Consider the following 27,190-nt stretch of genomic DNA (forward strand, 5'->3'; position numbering starts at 1 on the left):
CAAATGTGTCTTCAGTGTGAAGAGCTGATAGCCGGCCAGGAGCAGGTTTATCTGGAGGAGGAGAGGAACAGGGTCTTGGCCAGGGTGGATGACTTGAAGAAGAGAGTCAGTGAACTGGAGCTGCAGCTACAAGAGACCAAACAGGAGGTCAACACATACACACACACACACACACACACACACACACACACATTTTAGATCAACCCTGATAGCAAGAGGAGCGGAGGCTGTTTCACCTTGAAGTATTTATTTAGCTCAACAGCACTTGGTGGTTCGCAGACTCTGACTCCATATTTGTCTCTAGGTGGAGATGGAGCAAGCCCTGCTGCAGGCAGAGAGGCGGGCCGAGCAGGAGCAGGTGGAGGCTGAAAATGAAATCATCTCTCAGCTGCAGCTCAAACTCAGCCAGCTGGACAAGGCCACCCAGAAAGAGAAGGACAAGGTGGGCACCCAGGAAAAAACAATGTGATGCAGTAAAAACTGTCAGTTTGCTCAAAGCCGTTGGTCTTTAGCGTACAGTTTGCACGTGAATGTTCTTGAACATCTGTGTTTGACTATATAAAAAACCACTCCTTCCAGAATGTGCAGCCAGTCTAGAAGTATTTTTGCTCAGATCTCAACTGACATGCACTGCTTATTTATTAGCTGTCTTTCCTTAAAATACAAAGCACAAACTGTTTAAAAAGAGAAAAACAACAACTGCAACATATTAAACTTTTAGCTGGATGTGACCAACACTGAAATGTTGATTCAGATAACTGCTGTAACAAATGTGTGAAACATTACGACGCCTAACACCTGCCAACCAAACCTCTGCTTCAATCCTCTAATACTTTAACTGCCCCGGCTTAGCTTGGCTGCATGGATTTGATTTTCTGTGATTTTTTTTTTTTTTGGTTTGTTTGTTTCTCCCTGGGGTGGTGTGAATGCGGACCCAATCGTGTGTGTGTGTTTCTATGTGTTTTTAGGGGAGGGCTAATGTGTCGGCTGAGCGGAAGGCCCTGGAAAAGCAGAGGAATGAGTACAATGAGCTGAAGAGGCAGTTTGATAAGTGCCCCTTGTCTCTAAGGGAACAGTTACAGGAGCAGCTCAGCAGGGTCAGTGTTCTCACGCAGCCCACTGGCTGGCAACAGTGAGTTATAATATACCATATGCCACAGCTCTGTATGATCTGCACAGAAAGGGCCACAGACATAACACTGACTCTGTTTTGAAGCACTCATAAATCTGCAGACTGTGCATTCCCTCTTTTTCTGCTACATCCCTTCATGCTCTAAACATGTAAGGTTATAAGTGTAACTACAGTAAGAAATGCTTTTGCTACTCCAGCAGCAATTTAAGACTGATGCTAAATCTCTGCTGTTTCCTCTTTCTGGATGCTTGAAATCTCAAATGCAATTAGTAATCATTAATATTGTCATTAACAGCTTTGCTCTACAAGTTTGCATGCCATTTCCCGTGAATGATTCAAGACACATACAGTACGCACACCTCATGATTACAGGCAGATTATTATCAGATGTGAAGGTATCAAATTTTGCCTTCTTCCTCGCAGACATTAAAGGAAAGGCTTTTTTTGTGTATTTGTTTTATTATGAACAACTCCCATGGAAACACCCAAACCCATTGTGTAAGTCAATCTCTCAATGCTTTCTGACCTCACCAGCCAGTCCGTGGCACTCAGCAGGCACTCATTTTTTAAGTGGATTATTAGGGATTATTTTTAGAACAACGGAGCACTGTCATTTTTAGCAAATGTGACTCAAACATAAACACTGCCTTTATTGGGGACTGTTTTCAACTGCAGATGAATATGTGCTGCTGAATAATTACAGTTACAGTGTTCATCAGAAGGGACATGCCACACAGGGGAATAACTATATGAAGCTTTGGATACACAGACAATACTAATTAATCATGTTTGGTTTGGGTCTTTTCATGGGATTTTGTATAACTTTACCATAATTAATAAGAAACCTATAAAATATTGCCATTTCCTTTTTTTTCAATAACTCTGATTGATTTCAAACAGTGTGGATAACCTGCATGTAAATGTGGAGATCACAATTAGAGAACAAAGTATTAATTTTTTATTTATTTTGAAATACTGTTATTTTTTATTGTTCAAAATTAGATAGAATATCTGCTGTGGCTATACCACCACTGTACTAGCATGTATTTTTAAATAACCAGGGCACTTCATCAAAAACGTGTATTTTGTGAAAAAACAGTAACCACTGTGTCAGAAGAGAACATTTAAACAATGTTTTCTTAGGGCTATAGGATTCAAAAATAATAGAAAGTGTAGAGGCTCTTGCTTTGAATGACTTCAGCACATCTGGGACATCGACAACAGGACATCACTAGTTTCTCACACTGCTCTGGTTTGATCTTTGTCCATTCTTCTTGCAGTCACTACCAAAGTTGGGTCGGAAAAGTTTCTTTTCGTATCAGTGTTTCTCCTCTCCATGTTACCTCAGTGGGCGAGGCCTCCAAACCAGGAATATTTAAGGGCGTAACATGTTAATGACGATCGAATTCAGCCGCTGCATTTATCAAGGCCCGCTCATTCGTACGCTGAGATTGGTCAGATACGAATGTTTCATAAATCACACGTGGGTCCTGTCATACGACCAATTCTGCGCTCAGATCTGCGCCCGTTTTCACGCAAGATTGATAAATGAGGGCCATTGTCTTGCATGAAAATTGCAGCTGATTGGGAGATAATAGCAGTGGAGGTATTGCACGTTGTTGAAGGAGGTTCACATAAACGTTTGCATTCATCCTGCCATGTAGCTGTACAAGAGGCCCAACTCCTGCTGCAGAAAACATCCAACAAACCATGACACTTCCTCCTCCAAATTGAACTGACTTCTTTACACACTTTGGGTTCAGTCTTTCCCCAGTTTTACGCCGAGCATAATGTTCCCATCAGACCCAAATAAATTGAACGTCCTCTCATCACTGAAGTCACTCTGTACCAGTTCTCCTCTGTCCACACTACATGCCCCTCAGCAAAGGTGAGTCCAGCCTTTTTATTCTTTCTGATGATGAGAGGTTTGGTAACTGCGGAGTGGGCTTTAAGTCCAAAAAGTCTTAAATGACATAATTTGTGCAGAGACAGATCCTTGCCCTGTTCAGCACTGAACTGGTGAGCAACTCCAGCTGCAGTGTTGAACCGATTCCCCATTGAGAGTCTTTACATAATCCAGTCCTCTCGTGCACTTGTTTTATGTGGACGTCCTCCATTTTTGAGGGACTTAAATAAATTCACCTCTCTCTGATGGCTGAGAGGTTCGTCCCTTTGACCTTCGTCTGGACAACCGGCTGTCTCAGGGTTTCCGTCACCTTAGAGCGGCTTGCCATCTTGTAAAGTAACCAGAATAGCTGCAGATAAATAGGGTGTGTCCAACAACTAAGTAAATTTTCACCAGGTGCCAGAATATCACCAATAACTGGGAGGGATCTGAAAGTGTTCTCTAACTTTGCTGACTGCTTTTTTCATAAAATAAAGGTTTTTGTTGAAGTGCCTTGATTATTAAAAAAAACCCCGCTTGTACAGCAGTGGTAAAGCCACAGTGGATATTCTATTAAATTCTAAACAATAAAAAATAACAGTATTTTAGAATAAATCAAGAATTAATACTTTGTTCTCTAATTTTGATCTCCACTGTATATATGGACAGAAAGCCGAAGCTCTGGAGTCTGGGACCAAGCAGTTTGAGGAGCTGGAGTTCTGCCAGCTGGAGGAGGAGAGCAGTCTGGAGGAGAAGAAGGAGACTCAGAGCTTGCAGCTTCTCCAGGAGCGAACCGAGTATCACTGCAGCGTGGCCAAGAGGAAGGTGGGCATGCATGTGAAGCAGTAAACACACGTATCTGTGTGTGTGTATGTGTGTGTGTGTGTTTGTGTGTGTGTGTGTGTGTGTGTTTGTGTGTGTGTGTGTGTGTGTAAAATCTGATCATCAAAGTGAAATGTATGTCAGCGTAAAATCACGTTTGATTTACAGGAGAAGATGGCCACTATGGAAGCTCAGGTGAAGCAACTGGGGTTACAGGCTGCTCAAGACCGTGAGAGGATGGCTAAAGACAGGACAGTGACTCTGCACCTACTACACAAGGTTAGCCTTTGAATGTAAATAAACCTATAGCCTCAACTGCCTATACAGTAAGCCTGTATTTAAATTCTCATATTGTAAAAATATTTCTTTTTTCATTACAAAGCAGGTTGAAGTGCTATATAAATACTGTAAAAGCATCATAGTGCTCAATACAAGAGAAATGCACACAGTCTGTATTCAGAAACTGTGGTTTTAAAAGAGCCGTCAGGACTTCTGTATGGTTGTGATGTCACAACTATACTATTACATATAAAGGTAGAAAGTGCAGCTACAGTCATAAAGGTGTCTTAATGAGACAGGTGCTAAAACTGAGCGTTTCAGACAGAGAGTAAATACAGGTACATTTAGACATTATAGGAAAAACAATGGTTTATTTGAATATTACATCATGTAAACATGTTCTAGTAGAAACCCAAAATACGTATGAACCTGAAAATAAGCATAGCAGGGTGACCTTTAATACATAACAGTGATTTATGGCAATTTGTGAAAGCGCCTCTATATCAATCCTGGTTTTGCCTTATAGGAGCAAGACAAGTTGTGTGTCCTGGAGAAGAGGTACCACACCTTGACAGGAGGGAAAAACTTCCCAAAGCCCAACAGCAGCATGAAAGAGGTGAGACATGATATCGCAATGTCTGTAGTTACTAAGCTAGAGGAGAAGTACTGCAAATAAAATACAACCCTTCCTTCCAAGTAATTTTTCTATTTAACTTAGATGAACTTTTTAAACAGGACTTTCTTCACATCAGCGAACCTGACCTTGTTTATGCGGACGGTCGTCCTCATAGCCCCTGTCCTTCCTCTGCCTCCTTCTCCTCCTCCTCTCACATCCCCTCCCCTGAACTCTATCCTGTTAGGCTGCAAGAGGTAAATCTTGACAAAATCCTCTTTGTATCAAAACCTAACACATGGCTAAGAAATGCCTGTGCTGTAGTTTCTATGATTAAAAGAAATGGGCATGATGGGTTGTTAGCTAATACTGGCAACAGTGGCTTGCAATGTGTGTGTTGACAGGTCAAGTTTCTGCCTTTCTCTATATATTATGTTTGAGATTTGTTCATTCTCCAAATTGTATTAATCATCTAGAATTGAAACTAAACATTAAATGATGCAAAAGAAAAAACAACAACTTGGAAGATAAGGTTATTAAACTGTAACGTGATTGCAATCCATATTAATTTCAAAGCTAGCGATGAAATTAGTTGTGATGCTCACGTTTGCGTTGTGCATCTTTGCATGATTTTTCTAAGTGTGGACTATTGCTGCCCGCAGCCTTCTCATCCCTGTGTTTTGGCTGTCGCTGTAGGAGTACCTCAGGCTCTCTGATGTCTATAGGATGTACGGAGATGCTTCTCTGCAAGCTCACTCTTCTTCCCCTGCTGCTCTCCACTGCCTATCCCTCGCTGTAGCTCCAGCTCTGCCATGTGAGGTAGACACCCTGCCTGCTCTCTGCCATACTCTGATACATGTCTAACTTGTCAGTGTACTACATTTCTGAATTCACCTACTCACGCTACACTATGCACATTGAGAATATTCTAAAATCTTTTTGTGTAGATGCAACTTCCTGACATTCCAACTTTCTTCTCTCTCCCTGTCCTGTAAATGCGTCTCGTTTCTCTGTGTCTGTATTGACTGGTTGTCCGTGTGAAGGAGTACATCACAGTCAGTCAGTTAAGCCAGATCTTTGGGATGCAGAGAGTTGGTCCCTCTTCTTCTTCCTCCTCTTCTATCCCATCATTCCAACTTGCTTCCTCGGAATCCACCATCTCGTGCCACTCAACTGCTTTTGGTCCTCCCTCCTTTCACTCTCCACAGGTTTGTTATTCTTTTCTAAGTGGTGGGATACCCTTTTTTCCAGCATTGCAGCTATCCACTGAACAAATCCATTTCTGCTAACGACTGTTTTGTGTTTATCTTTCCGACTTGCATGATGCTTCTGTCACTGATGCTGCACTGCTCCCCCTCTCCCCCCTTTGGCTGGATGCTTTTCATCACCTCAGAGCCAGCCTGAGCTGAGCAGGAATGCAATGCCTCCTATTAACCTTGAGCGCTGGTACCAGGACATCATGGCTGCTGGAGAGCCTCGGTTATGTCCTCCACCACTGCCTGCAAAGTCTTTTTCCACACGCAGACACAGTCAGGTAAATTCTCCAACCTTTCTCGCTGCATATTGCTAAAGGGCACTAAAATCAGGTCAATCAAGCAGGTAAATCAAGGTGATCGTCACACTAGTTTCTCGACAACACATGCTTTTGTAAGTTGGAGGCCCTCCAGTGGGCAAAACTAGACAAGGTAGTTTTTCCGTGGTTTCCACAGCTTTTATACCATTTTTCAGTGAGAGATGCAGATATTAGTACTTGATCCTGCAGGTGTAAAGTAAGTTATAACTTACTGTAAAAAAACAAACAGTTTGAGCTAGAAAAGAAAGCCTACCTAACACATTTCATAGTGCTCCAGTATTAGTTTGGGCAAATAATGACAATGTTGGCTCTGCTGAAGAGGTGAGAAACAGATAAAGACTATGTAATAAATGTAGTAGAAGTATAAAGTATTGAAATACTCAAGTACTAAAAAATGTACAGTACAAATGTACTGAGTCACTTACCACAACTTACCAGAGGTGTGCAGTCTTTTGAAGGAATCTTCCAGATTTAGAAAAGAAAGTAGAAGAGGTGAGGATTATTTGGAGCAAATTCAAATCCACTTCCTCTTCAAATGGGATAATGAACAGATCTGACCTTCTTCTCTCAGTTAATGAAGTCCAAATCAGATGGAGAGGTTGGGCAGGCAGCATCGTGCACACTGCAACACTCCAGTAGTGTTGCTCATGAGAAAAGTGCTTCCACCAAGGTGAGCACAGCCGTTAAATGCATGTAAATTGTAAAATAAGCAAATACATAGAAATATTCTACGTTCTTAAATGTGTGATGCTTCCTATGTGTTTTATCAGGAGTTACAGTTAATGCTGAGAGAGATGTCAAACCCACTAGACATGGACTCCAGGAGGCAGGTGGCTCTGCAGGGCAAAGGTACTTGAGTCCCTCAGTCCAATATCATTGCTTTAGCACACTTAGGGTTTCAGCTGGCATGTGTTCAAAACATAAGTCTGTGGAACGATATATCACCACTGTGTCAGCTCTGCTTAGTTTAACATGGCCTGGATCTGATTATCATCAAGCAGTAGCAATGGCTTAGCTCTGTCAGTAGAGGGCACTGTAAGTCTGTGACAACTGTCTCTGCTCCCTCAGATCTATCTCCCACAGTCCATCACTCCATCCTGCATCATCAGTCGCCACCGAGTGGCAACCAACCATACGACACCCTGAGCCTGGAGAGCTCAGACAGCATGGAGACCAGCGTCTCCACCGGTAACTCCGCCTGTACCCCAGAAAGGTGAGAGACTGGAAAATCAGCAATTTGCACTGTTTCCATGGGAACACTCAAGTCTGCCCCATCTCCCAGGAGAAGGGTCACTATGCTTTGTTCCCGTGACAACATGTTTTGTTACACGTCTTCCCCCCTGACTACTAGTACCCTGGCTGTTGCCATGCCAACCTCTTCAAGTTTTCAGTGCTTCATGAAGTTAGGAGCTCAAAGACTCGTGAAGAAACCTTTGTCTCCATCTCCTGCTGCTTTCAGTGTTTGGTTTCCAGTCATGTCTGTTTACTTTTTTTCATCCCGAGCCTTGTCGCAGTCCTGCCATCAGACACTCTTTCCTTTTGTGTGTTACAGTGCCTGCGGGTTAGAGGCCCAGAGGATAGAAGAGATGGAGAAGATGTTGAGGGAGGCGCAGCAGGAGAAAGCCAGGCTGATGGAGAACCGAGTGAGTGCCCAGTTATTCAGAAACTGTTTTGATAATCAATTCATAATTTTAGTGATTTTTCAAGCAAAAAGGCCCAAATTTTAATAGTTCCAGCTTTTCAAATGTGAAGATTTGCTGCCTCTCTGTGTCATATAGGATAGTCAACTAAATATCTTTGGGTTTTGGACTGTTTGTCCAATAAAACAAGCAATTTTAATACATCTTCTTCATCTTGGCCTGTGGGATATTATAACCGACATTTTTCACTATTTTATAAGATTTCATATAGAAAACAACTGACTGGTTAATCAGTTTAGAAAATGAGTTTGGACTGCTAAACCTGAAGTTATGGCCTCAGCTCTGGCGTAACGAAAGCTTTACTAATAAAACACATTTAAGGTAGTGGCGATTATTAAAAACATTACATCGTATTATATTTCTATGGCTACACACTTTGTTGCCAGAGTTAGAGCTGGACATTATGGATAAAATCATGTCACATGATATGATCATATCATCACCAAACTTTCCCTGAAAGTTGACGAGAAATAACTTGATTGCAGGAGTCTCATGCTTCTTCTGTATCAAAGTGATTACTCAGCTTAGGGTGTGGCCAGATGAAGTTGTAAGTAGTTTGTTTACCTTTGCATTGTTTCAACATGTTGAAGCAAAGTCGATCTGTATGCAAGTGTCTGAAAGCTGCAAAGGATCATTTTACATCAGCAAAGCGTACCCTTCTATATACAGACTTAAGGGATATATTTTACAAAACCCTGGATTGGGACTTGAATTCTCATGTGCCTCCTCTGACTGTCGTTCACTTTATATTGCAATATTTGCCTACCATTTACATATTCTTCCCATCTCCCTTTTGCCCCTGTTATTTTCTCTTCTCCCCATCTGTTCCTCTTTCTCCTCTCCCGACGTCCCCAGGAGAGGGAGGTGCAGTCTCGGCGGCAGATGCTGGAGGAGGAGCGGAGGAGGCGAGAGGAGGCCGAGAGGAGGCTTCAGGATGAGACGGCCCACAGGCGGAGGCTGGTGGAGGAGGAGGTGAAGATGAGAGAGAAACACTTCTCCCAGGTCAGTGGAGCAGCGGGAGGAGACGGGCGGCGAGGAAGGGAAGGAGGAGGGAGGGAAACTTGGTGGAGAGGATGAGAGGCGAGACACTAAAGAGAGGCTGGGAATATGGGAAGATCAAAGATTGTCAGGGAAGGGAGAGAGGGGAAGGGAGGGTGGAGAGGAAGAACAGAGGAAAAAATGGATGGGGAGTGCACAAAAAAAATACAATGTACACATAATTAAAGCTTTAATCTTGACAGAGTGTATTTAATTACCAGTTGTCTGTGGTATGAGTACTGCGAGTAAACAAATCATTAAGTACAAATGCACCTCATTGTGCTCACCGCTCAGGCATGCAGCTGTTTTCTCATATAAAACTGTAAAAAACAAATGTACACTACCTGCTGGGCACCAAATGGCAGACAGACACAGTTAGCAACGAGCTGGGGAAGAAAGTGGAGCATTTAGCAGCTAAAGAGCCAAATAGTTCCCCCAGGATTTCGTAGAGACCAAGAAAGAGCTCAGAGATTAGATAATAATGGACTTCATCAGGTGGTCAGACCGACTCTGAATGAACGCTAATGTTACGGGATTTAAATCACTCCCATACCTTCCATCTTCTCAGAGCCCTTGCTTAGCAGCATTAAAGCAACATGACGCATTTTTCTCCACAGGCCCGTCCAATGACGCGATATCTGCCGAACCGCAAGGAGGAGTTTGACCTGCGTTCCCACGTGGAGTCGTCTGGCCACAGCATAGACATCTGCCCCTTTGTCATTCTCACGGAGAAGATGTGCAAGGGCCACCTGGTGAAGATGGGCGGCAAAATCAAGTCGTGGAAGAAACGCTGGTTCGTTTTTGACCGTATCAAGAGGAACTTCTGTTATTACGTGGGTGAGGATAGAATGACATCTCATGAGGAAGTCTCAGTGATATCAAGATATATTTTTGCAAGGGAGACCAAGATGAATCACATGAATGCAAAATGATTTAGTCAGACAATTCACAAATGTTGTGAAACTACACACAGAGGAATGAGTGTCTAGGAACCAGTCTTCTCCTGAAGGTATGGGGAGCTTTTACAGTCAACCTGTCTTGTCACTATAGAAATACACACTGGTACTAAATACATGTTGAGCAGCTAAAGTTTAACATTTGCAAATACTTAGAAAGATGAAGAGGCAAAGTGCACACTCAGTTTCACGTGCAGTGTGAAATCCAGCGAACCTTAAGGTGCTCTTGAAGATAAAAAAACGTTCTCTGACACTAAGCAGAGCAAGGAGAAGGGTTACAGTATATTTTGTTGGGCATATTGATTAAAATGCTGGTTTTACAAATGTTAAAAGAAAAAAGTACTCTAATTAGACAATACACTGGAAATAAACAATACTTCTAACCAACTTATCCAAAAAACACAGATATCACAATGACATCAAAACACTACATCAAAATCTTGATATCCTGAAAATCAAAAGAAATAATGACCATACAAATAATATCACTCAGAATTAACCATATCAATAGGTATAATAAGGAACGTTTTTAAAAGGGTTCATAATCTATTTCCTCATTCATACCTGGATAAACCAAGGTATCATATTTAGAGATCCAACAGATTTCCCTCTAGAGCAGTTTCTTTATTCATTTATTACTTCTCCCATTATTGTAAAAAGTGAGATTTCATGTCTTTTTCATTATAAAGCAAGTCGAGGTGCTGCCTAAATATTGTGAAAGTATCAAAACGCTGAACCGACAGAGAAATTCACACAAAAACTGGGCCTTTAACGGGGCGTCAGGACTTCCATACGTATACACAGTGTATTCTCATCAACAGGTTCATATCTTACAGAACCATTCCTCTTTTTAAGATTATTTTTGGGGCTTTTCTTTTTAGCTGTTATGATAGATACAGGTAGATGAGAGGGGGGGGGGGGGGGGGGGGGGGGGGTTAACATAGCAAAGGGACAGGGGTTGGAGTCAAACCCTGGATCACTGTGGGAAGGACTCAGCCTTTTTGTACAGGAGTCCTCCGCCCTACCAGGTGAGCTACTGAGGCTTCCATACAGAACAATTCTTATAGTATCTTACAGAAATGTGACATTCTGTTAACGCTGTGATTGATACATGACCGTGACAGTTGAGGTTAGAAAAAAAGGTTGTGGTTTGATTTAGTACTTCTGGGACACAAACACAGATCCCCTGGGTGAAATTTGTGTTTTGGGACCCATCCATCACACTGACCCTCTTCACTACACTGATTTTGGCTCTCTTATACTTCATCCCCTGATTTCCTTCTTTGCTCTGGACGTAATATCTACAGCAATAAATACATGGACTACGTACAAATGACAGTGCATTATTTCCCGTAGGTTTATGTACAAACAGTGAATGAGGACAGCCTGTTAGTCATTATCTGGCTGCAATAATGTTTCAGAGACGCAGAGAGTGCAGATGTGGAAGACCAGGAAACGTTGACCAATCAGAGCAGACTGGGCTTTTTCAGAGAGGGGTCTTAAAGAGACAGGTGCTAAAACGGAGCATTTCAGACAGAGGAATATACAGGTATATTCAGACAGACAGTATGAGAACAATAATGTGTTTTTTTTACATTAAAGCGTGTAAACATGTTCTAGCAGAAACAAGTGTAAACTTGAAAATGAACATAATTATGGAACTTTAAAGAGCAAATTGGGTAAAAATGAATTCCCTCCCTCTGATGCCTTTGAGGCCCAAAGTTACAGCCTCTGTTAAAGACGACTCAGTGACCTCTGCACCAACATGACTTCACCGAATGATGAACTAATAGCATCAGCTTTTTTGGATTCTCTATAAAGGATCCTATTGTGTTGAAGTTCCGCTTGGTTTGTTCAATTGAAGTGTCGAGCCTCATTTATAGAAAGATTAAAGCGGTCAAACCCATTTGCTCACATAAAAATCCACTCATGTAGAATTCATAAAGTCAGAATTTTATGTTGAAGGAGGCCAGGACCTCATTTATTCAGCTCACCCAACGGCTCTTTTTAGAAACGTACACTGCGCTCTCTTTGCTGTGTTTTTTCAATATGAAAACAACTTCTGTCCCAACCGGCGTTTATTCATCTGGAACCAAACACTAATTAAAGTGACATTTCCCGACTTGTTCTTGTCTGTAAAAAAGTCAGTTTGTAATTCACATCTGTCATGTTGTCCCCTGAATTTGAAACAAGAAGTTAGTTTCGGTGAATCATTTATAAGTGTGTTTATGGACATCGTTTTACAATCAAGTTCAAAATAGAATCCCAAGTATATTTTCATTACTGTCGCCCCTCTTCTCTTCGCTCCCCCACCCCCCACTCTCTCTCCCTCTCTCTCTCCACTCCCTTGCCTAGCCTTTTCACCCCCTTACTCCTGACGAAGATGATGGTGATGATGGTGATGAAATAAGATGCAATACTTTCTCTAGATGTGTTTTTCTTGGGGAGGAGGCTAGCTCCTGGCTTGTTCGTGACTAATAAAACGAAACTCACATTTCAAAAACATTTATCTCATTACTAAGCAGATTTGACTAATGGAAAAGGGAAAGCAAGAGAAAGTGTCAAACGTATTTCAAAAGATTGCCTTTAATTGTTGCTGGATGTTTGTTTCTTAGCCGGGGCGCTTCAGTGAGCACGGAAGAGACAAAAAGACCACTGGAATCCAGAAACTCTTTGAACCGATTTCATTTGAAGAAAATTGATCTTAGACGTGAGAAAACTTAAATGCCTACAGTTTAGCCCTGAGCCAGAGAAACCCATCAGTCCAACGACTGAGTCCGATAAGCTTCATCCGCAGGTTCCCCTGAAACAAACTCCTCAGTGTGGAGTGACTATAAAATGTTCAAAGATATTCTGTGAATAGAGAAGAGCAATCCAAAGGACTGGACAGAAGGTCTGGCCTGCTCGGAGGGAAATGTGGAACTGATCTGATATACAAGAGAGAGGCATTTCTTTTTAAGATTTACAAAAAGATCTCAAGTCCTGAACCTAACCGGCAGGGAAAGGCTTAAAAAAACACCAAAAAAAGAAACACCACAGAGACGATCCATAAAGTACGACTGAAGAAAACAAGTCAAATTAATAGGATGGTAAAGACTTGAGGCATAGCTTGAAATAGACTTGCACTTTTAATTAACTTTTCCTGTGAAACAGTGCTGCTCATACCTATTCATGGATTAGATGTTGCTGGGAAAAAAGAGTCAACGCCTTTCTGCTTTGTGCCTAGTTTTCTTCTGGTTCACTTACTCACAAACTACTTTTATGGCAGGGTTTTGATCTTCTGTGGAAACTAACAAGATGATATTAAAGTAAGAATTATAAATGATAAAAATAGAAATTTAAAGTAAAATGATCTAAACTCCAATCAACTAGAGGGTGCAATACACTATTGAATTGTCATCTCTGGTAAAAGAGGAAGAATTTGCCCAAAAGTAAAAATGTTTTGCTTGATAGGGAAATAAAATTAGAATTAAAAAGAAAATAGTTTTCAACTTCTATTTTCTGCTCGGCCTGACACTCATCATCCATTCAATTACACATGTTATCTTTGGGAATGTTTTTTATTTCCTTTCATGAAAGAGAAAAAGCTTATTTTGTTGTTTCATATTATTTTGTTTGTTTTAATGTAAAATGGCTAAAGTAGTATTTAATTGAATGAAAAAGGTGAAATATGATTTGCAGCCATCTACCTACTGTACTCATCTACAGGTGTGTAACTGTCAATTATAATTTTACAAATAGGAAATGTATCCTCACTGGCTGATTGTACCGTCTACTGCCTGGGCTGGCAGAGGTCTTGCATCAGTATAAGGCGTAATGTAATGTAATGTAATGTATCTTAATGTTTTTTTCTGTTTCTCCTCTCAGACAAGCATGAGACCAAGCTGAAAGGGCTCATTTACTTCCAGGCGATTGAAGAGGTTTATTACGATCACCTACGCAGTGCCGCCAAGGTAACGGACACTCTTCTTTCCATTCATTCAAATTCTGAACTTCATCTGCAATTTTACGATGTTTTGCATTGATGTGTATCATTTTTAGATTTATCAGAAAACACAGCGGAACAAAATCTCAATGGTTTAATTCCAAAATGTTACAACTTCTCTAACATTTCCCCATAATAAACGTTTAAACTTTTAAAATTTTTACAATATGTACTATTTAATATTGTATTAAAATGGTAAATAGGCTCCTTTTAGAATAAAGTTACCTTTCCACAGTCACTCACAATATTTTTTTAACTGTAAAATATTAACGGTTCAAGTGATTGTGAGCAGCATTTGACACATAATTAGAGTGTCCTGCTGCCAATTGGGTGACCGTGTTACATAAAAATGGGAATGTTTTCAATTTGGAGGTTTTTAGAAGTAAAGACTCAGACTGGATTAAGTTGTTTTTTCTTCTTCTTAATTTGAATTAATTTGTCTTTTTATTTTTCGAAAGGTGACACTGAAAAAGGTTGAAACTGACTATCCAAACCAAACACATCTGAACTGTCGTATATGCCTTTATAAACGTTGTTGTTCTGACAAATGTCTCTGAGGAGAAAGATGCAACAGGTGCAGCTTGCAGTCCTAACAGTCCCCCCTCTCCCCTCCCCATGATCCCCCAGAGCCCCAACCCATCTTTGACCTTCTGTGTGAAAACCCACGACCGCCTTTACTACATGGTGGCACCGTCCCCGGAGGCCATGAGGATCTGGATGGATGTCATAGTAACAGGCGCCGAGGGCTACACACAGTTTCTGAGCTGAGGGACCACTGGGTGACTGATCTGGAGGATGACAGGGACTGAGCGAGCAACCCAGACAACCTGCAAGCCAACCTGAGCTGCTGCCTGCCGGAGCGGAAATGCGTGGCACACACGGCCTGATGGTGTGTAACAAATGGACATTTGAGGATATGAATTATCTGGGGCTGTCGCATAAAGCCTGATGCCTTCGAGCAAATGAGGGCTCAGTCATGACAGAGGTTAGAGAATTTATGGGCTGTATTTGTTTTTCAGCCGCTGCGAGAAGGAAAATAGTGAGAAACCTGCAAATGGATCGACGAAGGGAGCTCTCAATTGTTTGTAATTACAATATTATATCTGAGGTTTCAGGAGGAACGTCTTACTTCATATAAGCTCAAACTCGTCCACCTCTGAAGTGGAACAATGCATGCAGTGTTCACTTTAACCAATGCCTTTTTTCTCCCCTTTTTGATACATTTGTACTCTTTTCGCTTGAGCTTGTTAACTTTTCTCAGATGAAAAAAAAGAATCTTGTGATAATTCAAAACACTCAAACTAATTTCAGAAGAAAGAATTCTAAAAAATATATTTAAAAAAAAAAGAGTCACATGTTACTTATTTGATTAAATATTACCTGGTGCCAAATACTTCATGTTATGTTTTGTCTGATTTTTACAACACAAATGTTAATATCACTCTATATATTGTTTTATTGAGGCATATAACACATCATTAATCTGTCTGTATTTTACATACATATGTCAAAGAAAACCTATTAGTATTTTAACTAAATTCATTCATAAATTATAGTCCTATAACGATATTGTAAAAGTACCGTGTACATGTAATAAATAAATATATAATAAATATATGATTCTTGTGTTGGTTTGTTTCTCTGATGAACTTATTTGTTGCTGACAAATTGGTTAAACTGAGGACATTCAGTTACAAACAACTCCTCGCTTCCTTAATTAGTGTTTCTCGCAAACAAGTCGTTAATTACCAGTTTTTCTTTAAATAATCTCATGCGCCCTAATGAGCGGCTCACGTTCACACGTTCACATTTGAATGAGAGCACACACTAGGTGTTCCCTTTAAGACACTGCAGCGTCTCTATTTACATAAGAACAGTCAGGTGGTTTAATCAGTTAATTGGCTCATTAACTCTCACCATCTACAGAAGTTGCTCCAGAAGTTTTGGAAATCATACCCACATGTATTTCTGGCACAGTGTAATTAATTATATGGCTCGAACTGCACAAGGTCGGCCACATAAGAAAAAAAAAACAAGAAGGGAAATTACATGCAACTTAACATGCATGATTCAACATCGAGAAATTTGAAATCATGTAAAAAAAAAAAGAACACTGAGAAGGAAAAAGTCCCCCATAAACAAGTTCTTGTAGGCAAATAGATTCAAAGTGTATCTCTTCTCATGCTCTTGGTCCAAAGCAGTGACAGAGAGGTGCATGTGCAGATAGATGATAATATATGACTGTGGCTGAGTGGTTAATTTATTGCAGGGAATCGCTGGAATATTAAACACACACGCAGGTAATCACGGAAACACACCTTGCCCGCTGACAGGTACCAATTAGATCCAGCACTTGAAAGGTTAATTATTAATTCCCCCGGTTTTAAGTGAAAAACATGAGAGGACTACGTCTATCTTCAGCTTCACTGACAATGTTCACACCGTTTGTGTTTCTCTGACCTTGGGAGAGATTTTCACACATCGTGTCATTCAGTATCTTTGAGTCTCTGGCGCACCCGGCTGAATAATAAACAGATCTTTAAGAGAGCAGTGTGAGCTCATTACCGTGGTGATGAGCATGAGTGACACCCAGCTTTATTGTTGGTGAAATATTAATGAGCCATGGGTGATCTCCTCTCACTTTCACACGCGCAGACTGGCCTCTCCCACAGGCCTTTAGAGCACAAATAAGATAGTCGGGCTGTGAATTAGTACGGGTCTCGCATGATTTTGTCAATTTTAATGGGAGATATTAACCTCGTCTGAAAACAACCTCAGAAATCCTGATGAAACAGAGATATCTCTCGGCTGAGAGGGCGAGATCGTAGCATCACCTGTCAAAGACTTCTACATCATTCGCACAATTTCATCGCAGATGTTTGTAATATATTAACTTTCATTTCCACACGTGAGTTCAGAGTAATTAAGGAGATTAAAGAGAAAAATCTTTTGCCCAACCCCAACCCCGAACATGCCTGACACACACACACACACACACACACACACACACACACACACACACACACACACACACACACACACACACACACACACACACACACACACACACACACACACACACACACACACACACACACACACACACACACACACACACACACACACACACACACACACACACACACACACACAGCAGATGAAAGAAGCTTACACTAAATGCATCTGATACTCCAGTGAAAGTTCCACTTAATGTTTACCGCTTTGAACAAATCATCTTCACTCTCTTTGAAGGCGACAGTCATGAATTACAAATAGGGCACACGATGTACAAATCATTAAATTACAACAAAAGAAACATTTTTTTTTGGATTCCATGGCAAGCACAACAATAATATCTGAAAAATATCCAGAGGGGAGAAAAAGCAGAAGCCCCAGCGCTGACCTAATGAGGATAACCAAAACATAGACTTTAAATTCCACAACTGCACCCCAGTGTGGCATATTGTACTTTTTTATTTCATAAAGGGGAGTTAAGTAGTTTCCAATATCGTTTCAGTGTGAAAACTTGATTAAGTATGATACTGTGTTCAGTCCTACTTTTACCCACCAGACTTTTAGATGATACACTGTTTTTCAAACTGTAAAAATACTATCACACTTGATTTAAAGACAGTTCAAGTGAAGGACTGGTTATATCTATAATGCTAGCTCTGTTTTAAAGTGTCTTGTCTGTAACATCAATATTTTGAGGAACATTGTTGGGGTACCATGGCTCAGCTCTGTCCCCTAAAAATTACGTTCCCGTACATCAAAACTGCTTTCTCAATTACATTTCTAGGGAAACATGTTTCGTCCCGGATTATGTTCGTCTTTGATGTGACATATAGGTTTCTAATTAAAATCGGCGTAAGTCTGCGTAGTGAAAGAGAGGAGGTCGGGGTGAATGGATGGGTCAACAAACAGGACTTTCACCCGGGACACTGCTGTTCATGTCCTGTGTGAAACCAAAAGTCAATGTTGACTTGTTAATCCAAACCATGATCTTTGTTTTCTTTACCTAACCAAGTAGTTTTGTTTCAATTCACAATGTTAACCGTGTGCTTAAAACGGTGACTGTTTCACAACATGTGCTTGTTGCTGAGAAAAGGAAGCAGGGTTGCATGGCCTTGATCTTTACTCTCAGTAAGTCCGGAGGTGCTGGAATTAGATTTATATTTGATGAACAATGATGAATAAAAATGTTCTTTTACAGTAATGCTAGTTGTTTTAAAGTGCCAAACTTAAACATTCTGCATACAAGTTCAGTGTCAATCTAAAGTTGAGTGACGGTTAAGTTAAGCACTGAGGGGTGAACGGTAAGTTGTGTTATGAGCAAGAAGCATGTGGCCTGAATGAATATTGAGGGTGATAGACGCTGAGCTTCTAGGGGTTTTAATAGCTCTGCAGGGCAGCACAACACGGCCTGAGTGCTGTGAATGACACCAAGGAAACCATTTGGGACTTGTTTGCTTAAAGAGCTAAAATACTGAAGAACACATGTGATGCACGAACAATAAGTTTGAGTAAAACTCTGCAACCCTAGATTATAACTTTACAATCTTGGTTATTCTGCTGTTATCGTTGTTCTTTTTTTCTCACAGGTTTTTACATGCATTTCATTTCTTCATCCACAATACGCATCGATCTATCAACCTGCAGATATTGAAGTAAATCAAACCCTACATTCGAAAGGTTTTTTTTATTTTAATGTAAGGTCAGTATAGGCTGAGTTTCTCTGCCTTCACGAGTTAGCGTTGCTTAAGAGTGGTCTTCTAAAAGCTGTGACATCCAACAAACCAGACGCTGTAGTCCTTTACATTAACACCTCTAATTTAACACAGTTACAGTCCTTGAGAAATAGGAAATAAACATAACCCTGTGACTGACTAGTTCACAGCTGTCAAAGGTGAATGCAAATTAAGTTAGCCTAGATATCATTCATGACTGAAAATTACATTACCCCTGTCACTCTTTTGAGGCTTGATTAACTGTTATCGTGCCAAAACAAATGGGAGTGATTTGTAGGTTGAACCCCCCCGAGAGGCCTCCATTCACAAGTCATAACTGAATTCCATGTTTTCATCGTATGTTCAAAGAGGGGCAAAAGTTGAGGACAATAAATTCTGAGAGATGATGATGAAATGATGGTGTAACCCTTACTAACGTGCCATACGTGCACTTGGCATGCAGCATCAACTTTTTCTGACTTCTCCACTCATACACAATATTCAGATGATAAATTTGAGCATCAGCTGACAGACAGTCTCAGCTTGCTGTAGAAAACACGAATAAATATCTTAAATATACATTACGTCCAGTTTGACCCAAAGTGTAACAGCTTTCTCTTGACTGAAATTTAGTTGTGCTGCTTCAACAACCTGAAAAATTGTAACAATCCAGATTTTGCTCTGAGATACTGAGCAAATGAGATTACCAAAATCAATAAGGACTATTAAAGGTATTTTGTTGCATTTTACATCTTTTTCTAAATAATGACAAAATAACTTGTACTCAGAGGCAACAGGTAAATGAAGCAGTGCTTTCATGGGTAGCACCTTGAATATCTCTCTCATGATGTGCAAAGAGGAGGCCCTCAGTGGACCAATTAATACAGACAGAGAGAGCAGTCAGCGATTTCCTTGGAGACCCTCCAACTTCACCAGCTCCTACTATCTCAATCTGGTCTCCATTACAACCTCATTTATCTAGATTGCATCAGGTTGCCCTTCTACAAGATCTCTCAAAGCTCCACTCATATGATAGCTACCACAATGTGGGCATTTTGCTGAATAGCTCCTCTGTAACAGGGCGGTGCCTTTAAATGACTCAGATTATCCAGATGGACTTGTGTATATCAAGAGTCCTACATAAGACATGTTACTAAAAGTCAATATAATCTACAGAGTTTTTTCAACTATTCAAAGGAGATGTTTCCCTTTGCGTGGAAACAACTCCCGGGTAACAATACTGGATGATGTGATTATGTGCAATCGATTCAAGTTAGATGTTTCCCCAACTTTCAGTCAATATTCAGACATGCTGCTCAGTGGACACATCTTTTAGAGACTAGATGCTAGTGTCCCATTAATATGCAAATTCAGCAGAGCTGGAAATAACCCTATTGGTTCTGATAAAATGATAATGTCACAGAGATGCAACTCAGCAAATGAGATGGAGGAATGGTTGAACAAGGAGGGGTGTAGAAACAGAGGTAAGGTGGAAGGAAGACAGCAGGTAGAGAGAGAGAGAGGCGGAGAGAGAGAGAGAGAGAGAGAGAGAGAGAGAGATAGAGAGAGAGAGAGAGATGCAAATCCCATGGCAACAGCAACCAGAAAACAAGTCTAAAATAGGGGGCAGTGTCCGCTATTACTATAGCAACAGGAGAACAGCACATTCACTCAGCTTCAGGATTTGCTGAAAGGAGAAAAACAAAACTATATCCTTCACATTTCTGACAATTATAATTGCCAAAATGTTGGTTTCTGCCAGCAATGTCTCACTAAATTAACCATGGAAATAAGGATTCTCAACATATATTATGAAATAGAGTCTCGGGTGAATAATTTATCTTCTACTATTCACTCACTCAGTGTCCTTTCATCAAACAATATCCTGTTGAAGTGTATGTCCATATGAGCCGGCAACTATTGATGAAAGCAGCAAAAAAAGAAAAGAAAGAAAATTTAGATTTCCCATATTTACAATAGAGTAATTGCAAAATATTAACACAAAGAGGCTGCATGCCTGCTGTAACAACATGGATTCCTATTAAAGAATATATTTGATGTATATTAATAAATGACAATGAGATTAAAATTCGGTTTGCTCAACTGTATTATCACTCAGACAGACTTGATTACCACAAGCTGTTATGTGAAACTGTAACACAAAAAGCTTTTCTTAGCTTTAAAAACTGCAGCACTCATATCCACGCCCGGTTTGTTTACCTGAAACATGTGCACAGTCTGCACTGCAGAAAAAAAAAAAGATAACAACACAGTGATGCTTTGCCTTGCCTACCACCGACCAATCAAATTTAACATGTAGCTGAATCAAACCAATGACAGCACGGCAGTCAGAGCACAGGCAGCCAATCGCTCTGAGCGCGGACCACTGATGCAACGGAGATGCAACAGACTTCTAATGGAACAACAAAGTGCGCTGCGAATCAAATAGTCCCCCTTCAAAACAATACCATGCTACATAGTAAAATACAGTATCTGAGCTGTATTAGTGTGTATTTGAGAGCCGTTTTACGTAAATCAAGCCTCTCGGCAGTTTATGGACGGTCATTTAAAGAAGAAACACTTCTCGTCCGCCTCCAAGTTTCCCAGTTTCATTGAAACGCTCATTAATTCCCTGATATTTTAAGCTAGGCTAGGTTAAAACAGCTTTTCCGTGGACAGGAAACTAATATGTAGACAATATTTTTGATACATTTGTTGCTGGGGTATTATTTAACTTAAATCAAGTGTTAAGGAGCGAGTAACTACTTTTTAACGGAGCCCAGCGATGAGTTTGTGGGACGTCCTTCGTTGGGTGGGGGCGGAGGGATCTACACTCAGCGGCGCGGTCTGTCTTGGTGACGCAGTTGGTTGCTAGGTGTGAATGAACTGATGCTTTCTCACAATTAAGCAGCTCCGCAGTTTACAGGTCGACCACAACAAAGCAACAACTCGTCTGTTTTTTTAGCGCTGCCCCGGATATTCCGAGCTAAAAATTATGGCTTTTTAAACTCGTGAAGTTCTTGGACCCGAAAAGAAATCGTGCTTTGCTTTAGCAACGCACCCCCAAAGTGCTCTACCTTTTTTCTGCAAGAATGGAGTAAGTCAAACTCTCTACTCGCCATCCATACAGCTGTGTGAAGTTTGTGTCTCTGTCGTTATTTGTGTTGTATTTGCTTCTGTGTCCCAAGTCTTTACAATTGCCCAGCAGTTCGTTCTTTAGCTGTCTTTTTTCTTAGTTATACTAATTTTATATTTTTCTTCAAAAAGACTGTTTTCCTGGATATTTAATGCTTATTTGATGTTTCCATTTTTAGTCTGTATTGGGTTGCTTTGGTAACAGTGAATGGCAGGGTTATCAGACAGCTGTGATACCATGTGGTGGTAACTTATACTTTCATGTAAATATATGGTCTCCAGCCTATGCTCTGCACACTGGAGATACTGTTAGGTTCGTCTGACACACTTCTGTCACTTCCACTTGCGTGTGTTGCCAGGTTTCCATTTAGATGCCAAAATATTGTCACCTAACCTGCTAAACTGCTTACGTGGTCAAACAGAGGTGATTAATCTAAAAGGAACATGCGATTACAAACAGCTGATCTGCATTCATCCGATTTAATGATCAGGATGTCTCATCCAGAGTTAGTCTCGTACAGAGCTTCTTGACAACAGTTTGTTGACAGCGTCACTAGATCCCACGTGTTTTGAGGACGTCAAGTGCATTTTTGCTTTGAGGGAGTTCAAAGCTCATCGGACCCACTCATCTTACTTGTGTATCAATAACTGTGTCAATTCTGATGGTTGGTGTTTGTTGTCAATTATGTTTTAAATAATTTATATTTGCTATAAATGTGCTTTATTATTGCTCAAAACCCCATTGATTCTTACGTGATAACCTGCAGTTTATTTCTTTATTCTGTCAACCGACTTAGTCATGCTAAAAAAAAAACTTGCTGAGGGCAGCAAGAGTGATAGTCTTGATTCCCAGTCGCCTGAATAAGTTGTATGTTTTTATCAGCACGTTTCTTATCCATGTCTCTGTTTCCCCTCCAGGTTTCATTATGCTCACGCAGCCCTGCTCTCTGTGGCCCATCTGTCAGACCCTGCTTGCTCTCAGCATATGCTTGGACTTGGACTGAATCAAAGCACCAACAGACAATATGATGGCAACATCAGCTCCTGTTTGGAAGACTCTTCATGTCTGCCCGGCAGACCCCCTCGCTCTCTCTCACCCACAGGCTAACCACAGCCAATCACAGGGGTGCAGGGGGGAGGTGTCAGAGGAGACTCAGCACTTAATTGGTGAGTTGCAGCGAGTGCGCTTTTTTATATTTTTCCCCATTTCAGGTGGGCTCGGCACTGCAGCACATTCGTCCTTCTTGAACAGTAAGTAAAAAAGCTAGCTACGCCTAATATGCCGATATGCTTCAACTCTATTTGAAAAAAGTCTTGCTTTGCATTTGCTTTTGTCGACCAGATTACGCCTTTAGAAAACCGCTCCGTGCAATGTTCCATGATTGATATTTTTCTAATGTTTGCATGAATGTTGTTACCGAGCTCATAACGACTGCATCTTTTTCTCTCTCCCCAATAGGTGATGGTCTCACTGACTGGATGACGGAAGAAGTGGATTTCTCCTCGTACCTCCCAAACCCTCCTTCCCCTCCCTCCTCCACCAATGCCTCCCTTCCCCCATCACCCCTTCACAATGATATCCAGGTGCCCTCCGACTTGGAGGTCATGACCTCTCTGCTGCAAGAGGAACTTGCCCAACTAGAGGACTACTTCCTGTCTGAACCACTGCCAGAGAAAGGGCCGAGGCTGGGAAAATGCGACAGGGGTCCACTGCCGGCGGGTCCTCAGCCGTTCAGTCAGCTGCCATATGCATCATACTCGACATCCAACCAATCGGAATCCAGCCCACTCCTTGTTACCCTGGCAACTGGAGAACTGGACCTGCTGAGTATCTGTGGGGGGCCCATTGGGCGATCCAAAATTCCAAGACACGCCCCGTACAGCTGCAGTCGCCCCAGTGGGTGTGTAAGGAAAAGAGTTCCTGATGGTGTCAGGTTCAATGAAGGCTATGATAGCAGTTTGTTGAGTTCCAAAGGAAGTAACTCAGGTAACTCAGGTAACTCAGCGGTGACCCTTACAGATAACTATGACTGCGTAGAGGACGAGCAGCTGGTAGGGAAAAGCTACTGTCTGGGTAGTGCAGTCGAAGTCAGGAGATGTACTGCACTACCAAAAGACGAGAAAAATTGCTGTTTCAGTCAAGATGTCATAGGTGGTGCAAAGCTTGTTGGTGGTGGTTTTGGCTTTGGTGGATCACTTGACGTCCCGCACAAGAAAGAGGATCTGCTGATGTATAGCATGAGGGAGGTCAGCGGAGGCTCTGGTAACAGCGAGGTGCTGAATAGTATCAAAACTAGTGTGGAGGTGACGAAAGCCTCTGGCTCTTGGAAAACAGCGAGCAGCGAAGGTTGTTATCTTCCAGCAACACAGTCCGAGGCCTATCATAGCTTCTTAGACAAAATCAATGAACAGGTGAAATCAGAGAGTCTACAGATAGGGCAACATGATTTACACTGTAATTTCCTGGAGGATCAGGGCCCAGAGTGTCTTTTAATGGCTAGGGAGGGTCTGGACTTGGAGTCTTCGGGGCACAGACAAGCATGCAGGCTGAAGGAAGACCAATGTGCTTTGAAATACGAAGAGGACCTCATCCCGGCTGAAGGCGGCGGCGAGCGCAAACAGAAGAAGAGAGATCAGAACAAAACCGCCGCTCACAGGTAAGTTTAAGTGTCTGCTTGATGAAATATAACTTCTGACAATATTTCATAGGTTCTGAATTTAATCTTTGTTTTGCTTAATACAGATATCGACAACGCAAAAGGCAGGAGCTAGATTCTTTGGAGGAACAGTTGCATTGCCTTGAAGGGAGGAACCGGGAGCTCCGGGACAAGGCAGAGTCAGTAGAACGTGAAATCCAGTATGTCAAAGACCTGCTGATTGAAGTTTACAAGGCCCGCAGCCAAAGGCTCAAGCAGGACACAACAGCGTAACATCAAGCTCCTGCAAGTACATTTAAAGAGGGAAAATGTGGCGCTTATTGTGTCTTTAAGATTGTCCAAAATTGAATGTTTGATTTTTTTTATCCTGGTGGGTGGAATTAATGCATGCTTTGCTAATGTAAATTATTTTTTACATTTTAAATCAACACTATCCAATGCTTCCATTGCTTTCGCACTCCAATCACTTGAGCCTGCACTGTGGCATTGTAATGCTTTAAATGACAATCATTTTTAATAGATCTCGCACTGCGTGGATCTACTAATTGAAAAACGGTTATTTCTGAAGAAGTAATGTTATTCATTATGCAGGTTTAATATTTTTAACAGCCTTACATTGGAATTGATGTCAGCAATAGAACTTCATGTTTTGTTTTTTTATATATTTTAAAGTTTTATTTAAAATTACTGTACCTCCCTTTTCAATATTTGAAATATTTCAGATATATTGTTGGTGTCAACACTGCATCATTTCATTTTGAACACATCTGTCAAACCAAATATGTTTCTAGAATAATTTCTCGCCTCCCTTGAACAGGGAACCTTATTTTAATTGCTATATTTTAAAATATTAGAATTGCGCTTCAAGATGCATTGACTTTTACAATTGCAGATGGACAGCAAATTTACAGAATAGCAAACAACTTTGTCATGAACTTTAACAAAAATGTATTTTTTTTACCAGTTCAATATTGTTTAAAAAAACTGACAAAGCCTTTGATTAACTTCAGATTTAATTCAGCCCAAAAATATTTCTGAGTAAAGAGATTTGGATGTTTTGAGGAAAGTTATTTTTCTTTTACTAAATGTCAAACATCTACATTTTACCCTGCTTTGTTCGAAGCATCATTTTGTCTGCTGTATTCACATTACTTTTTCCCTCTGATATTTGCTTTACTTTTAATCTGTCACCCATTTTCCATCAGTGAATAATGTCCAAATATTAGATTATGTGACCAAAAGAGAACCACTTTATCATTTATACTGTTTTGAAGGTGGAAAATTGACATTGTATTGTGTTTGTGGCTGTTTGCTAAAGTTTCTTTTATTGCATATTGCAAATTATACAATCTATTTTGCAGCTCAGGATATGCAACCAGTGGATGATTCATGGCAGAAGACTTCTGTCCTTTATTTTACCTGATAAAGATTTCACTGCTACTGACATACAGGTTTTCAAGATGTAAAAAAAAAAAAAAAAAAAGCTTTTCCTTATGTACAAATATTGTAACTGGTGGAGTTTTAGCAGCCTCCCTCTGCATGTTTTTCCATAAACGGAGTAGAAAATGTAGGATTTCAGAAACAAGGCGGGGATTCTTCCTCTAAAGTGCTCCTGAAGGCAATAAGTTTTATAGGCCTCTGGCTGATCTGCACTAATTTGTAACAACTTTTGTATGTTCAGGGAGTGAAGTGTGTTAGCCTTTTCTTTGTAGAAAATTAAGTGAAGAAATCTCATTAAGTTATTTGTTAAGGCTTTTGCAGTGTTAGGCTTTGGTGTAATAAGATACTGTGTAAATTATATTTTCAATATGATTTGTTGCTAATCAAATAACCACCACTGTTACTGTTAAACATGCCTATACCGAGGATAGATTTTTTTTCTATGCATATTTATTTTAAGACAATCTTGATATGAACGCTAACTTGTAGACATTTATTTATAATGTTTATTCAGTTTGGGGCAGTAGATTCATGTGACGTTGTTTAGCCCTCCTGCGGTGTACTATCAACTCCGATTGTTTAAACCAAAAATACGTGAAAGCACACTCTTAACGCTTTGTAATGTCATGACAATGTACTCATAAATGCATACTTACTTTGTGTGGCGTTCCGTTTTTTTCCTTTCAAAAATAAAATGTCATCAACTCAGTCCGTTGTGTTTTGGTTGAATTTTTTTTTTACCTGCTCCGACTGTTTTAATAATCCGAAATTACAATCTGCTGTCTAATTGACCTTAAAAACAAGTCGTGATTTCGAGAAAGCAACAAATCCTTGTTTTTCGGCAAACCTGCGGGGCCTGATGGACACGGACAAGCGCTCCTGTGTGATCCGACCCCGCGGCCTAGACGCTCACATTTACTGAGAGGAATGAAAGCTTTTATTGTTACTGTTACTGAGCGCTTCTCTTTTAGTCGATGTTACATTTGAACGAACAATTTAAAAAGGAAATTCATTCATCGTCCAACCCTCCGAAAAAATGCCTGTTTGCAGTTTGAGAAGGCACTGCTACAGTGGCCCGGCACTTCAACTAATCAAGCCGATTCATTTACAGCGCCCAGAAATCACAATTTGGCCTCAAAGGGCTTTTAAATACTTACAACAGACGACACGCTCAATTCTTTACGGTTAGTTCGGTTAGGGAAACACGACATATAGATATCACTGATGTACTCTGCACCTGAACATAAG

General features: G+C 40.7%; 2 protein-coding genes across 9 annotated transcripts in view; both read left to right on the forward strand.

Annotated features, from left to right (window-relative positions):
• phldb1a (pleckstrin homology-like domain, family B, member 1a) overlaps positions 1-15,482 on the forward strand; it is a 29,972-nt gene extending 14,490 nt beyond the window's left edge. For 2 of the 8 annotated variants that reach the window (XM_083926331.1, XM_083926330.1), the window contains exons 8-25: positions 16-147; positions 305-442; positions 969-1,097; positions 3,687-3,842; positions 4,008-4,118; positions 4,645-4,734; positions 4,854-4,988; positions 5,428-5,550; positions 5,775-5,939; positions 6,125-6,265; positions 6,876-6,974; positions 7,075-7,153; positions 7,373-7,517; positions 7,857-7,947; positions 8,860-9,006; positions 9,660-9,879; positions 13,866-13,951; positions 14,611-15,482. In XM_083926331.1, coding sequence (XP_083782457.1) covers positions 16-147; positions 305-442; positions 969-1,097; positions 3,687-3,842; positions 4,008-4,118; positions 4,645-4,734; positions 4,854-4,988; positions 5,428-5,550; positions 5,775-5,939; positions 6,125-6,265; positions 6,876-6,974; positions 7,075-7,153; positions 7,373-7,517; positions 7,857-7,947; positions 8,860-9,006; positions 9,660-9,879; positions 13,866-13,951; positions 14,611-14,751 — 2,328 coding nt within the window. In that variant the 3' untranslated portion in view covers positions 14,752-15,482. The remainder of the gene's footprint in view (positions 1-15; positions 148-304; positions 443-968; positions 1,098-3,686; positions 3,843-4,007; positions 4,119-4,644; positions 4,735-4,853; positions 4,989-5,427; positions 5,551-5,774; positions 5,940-6,124; positions 6,266-6,875; positions 6,975-7,074; positions 7,154-7,372; positions 7,518-7,856; positions 7,948-8,859; positions 9,007-9,659; positions 9,880-13,865; positions 13,952-14,610) is intronic. The other 6 variants (XR_014593466.1, XM_083926332.1, XM_083926334.1 and 3 more) reach the window with 6 other exon arrangements.
• Positions 15,483-21,675: 6,193 nt separating this feature from the next.
• On the forward strand, positions 21,676-26,540 carry atf5a (activating transcription factor 5a). The gene is made up of 4 exons (XM_083927588.1): positions 21,676-21,807; positions 22,764-23,012; positions 23,305-24,502; positions 24,589-26,540. Exons 2-4 carry the CDS (start codon positions 22,871-22,873, stop codon positions 24,773-24,775), a joined length of 1,527 nt encoding a protein of 508 aa, XP_083783714.1. The 5' UTR covers positions 21,676-21,807; positions 22,764-22,870; the 3' UTR covers positions 24,776-26,540.
• The last annotated feature ends 650 nt before the right edge of the window (positions 26,541-27,190 follow it).

This window comes from Echiichthys vipera (assembly GCF_963691815.1).
Source record: "Echiichthys vipera genome assembly, chromosome: 14".
Lineage (NCBI taxonomy): Eukaryota > Metazoa > Chordata > Actinopteri > Perciformes > Trachinidae > Echiichthys > Echiichthys vipera.

What these genes read in the sequence shown, in the direction of transcription:
- atf5a (XM_083927588.1), top strand. Translation starts at nt 22,871, where the DNA reads ATGATGGCAACATCAGCTCCTGTTTGGAAGACTCTTCATGTCTGCCCG. An exon ending in GGAGACTCAGCACTTAATTG is followed by an intron (nt 23,013 to 23,304) that starts GTGAGTTGCAGC and finishes TCTCCCCAATAG; the next exon opens with GTGATGGTCTCACTGACTGG. An exon ending in AACAAAACCGCCGCTCACAG is followed by an intron (nt 24,503 to 24,588) that starts GTAAGTTTAAGT and finishes TGCTTAATACAG; the next exon opens with ATATCGACAACGCAAAAGGC.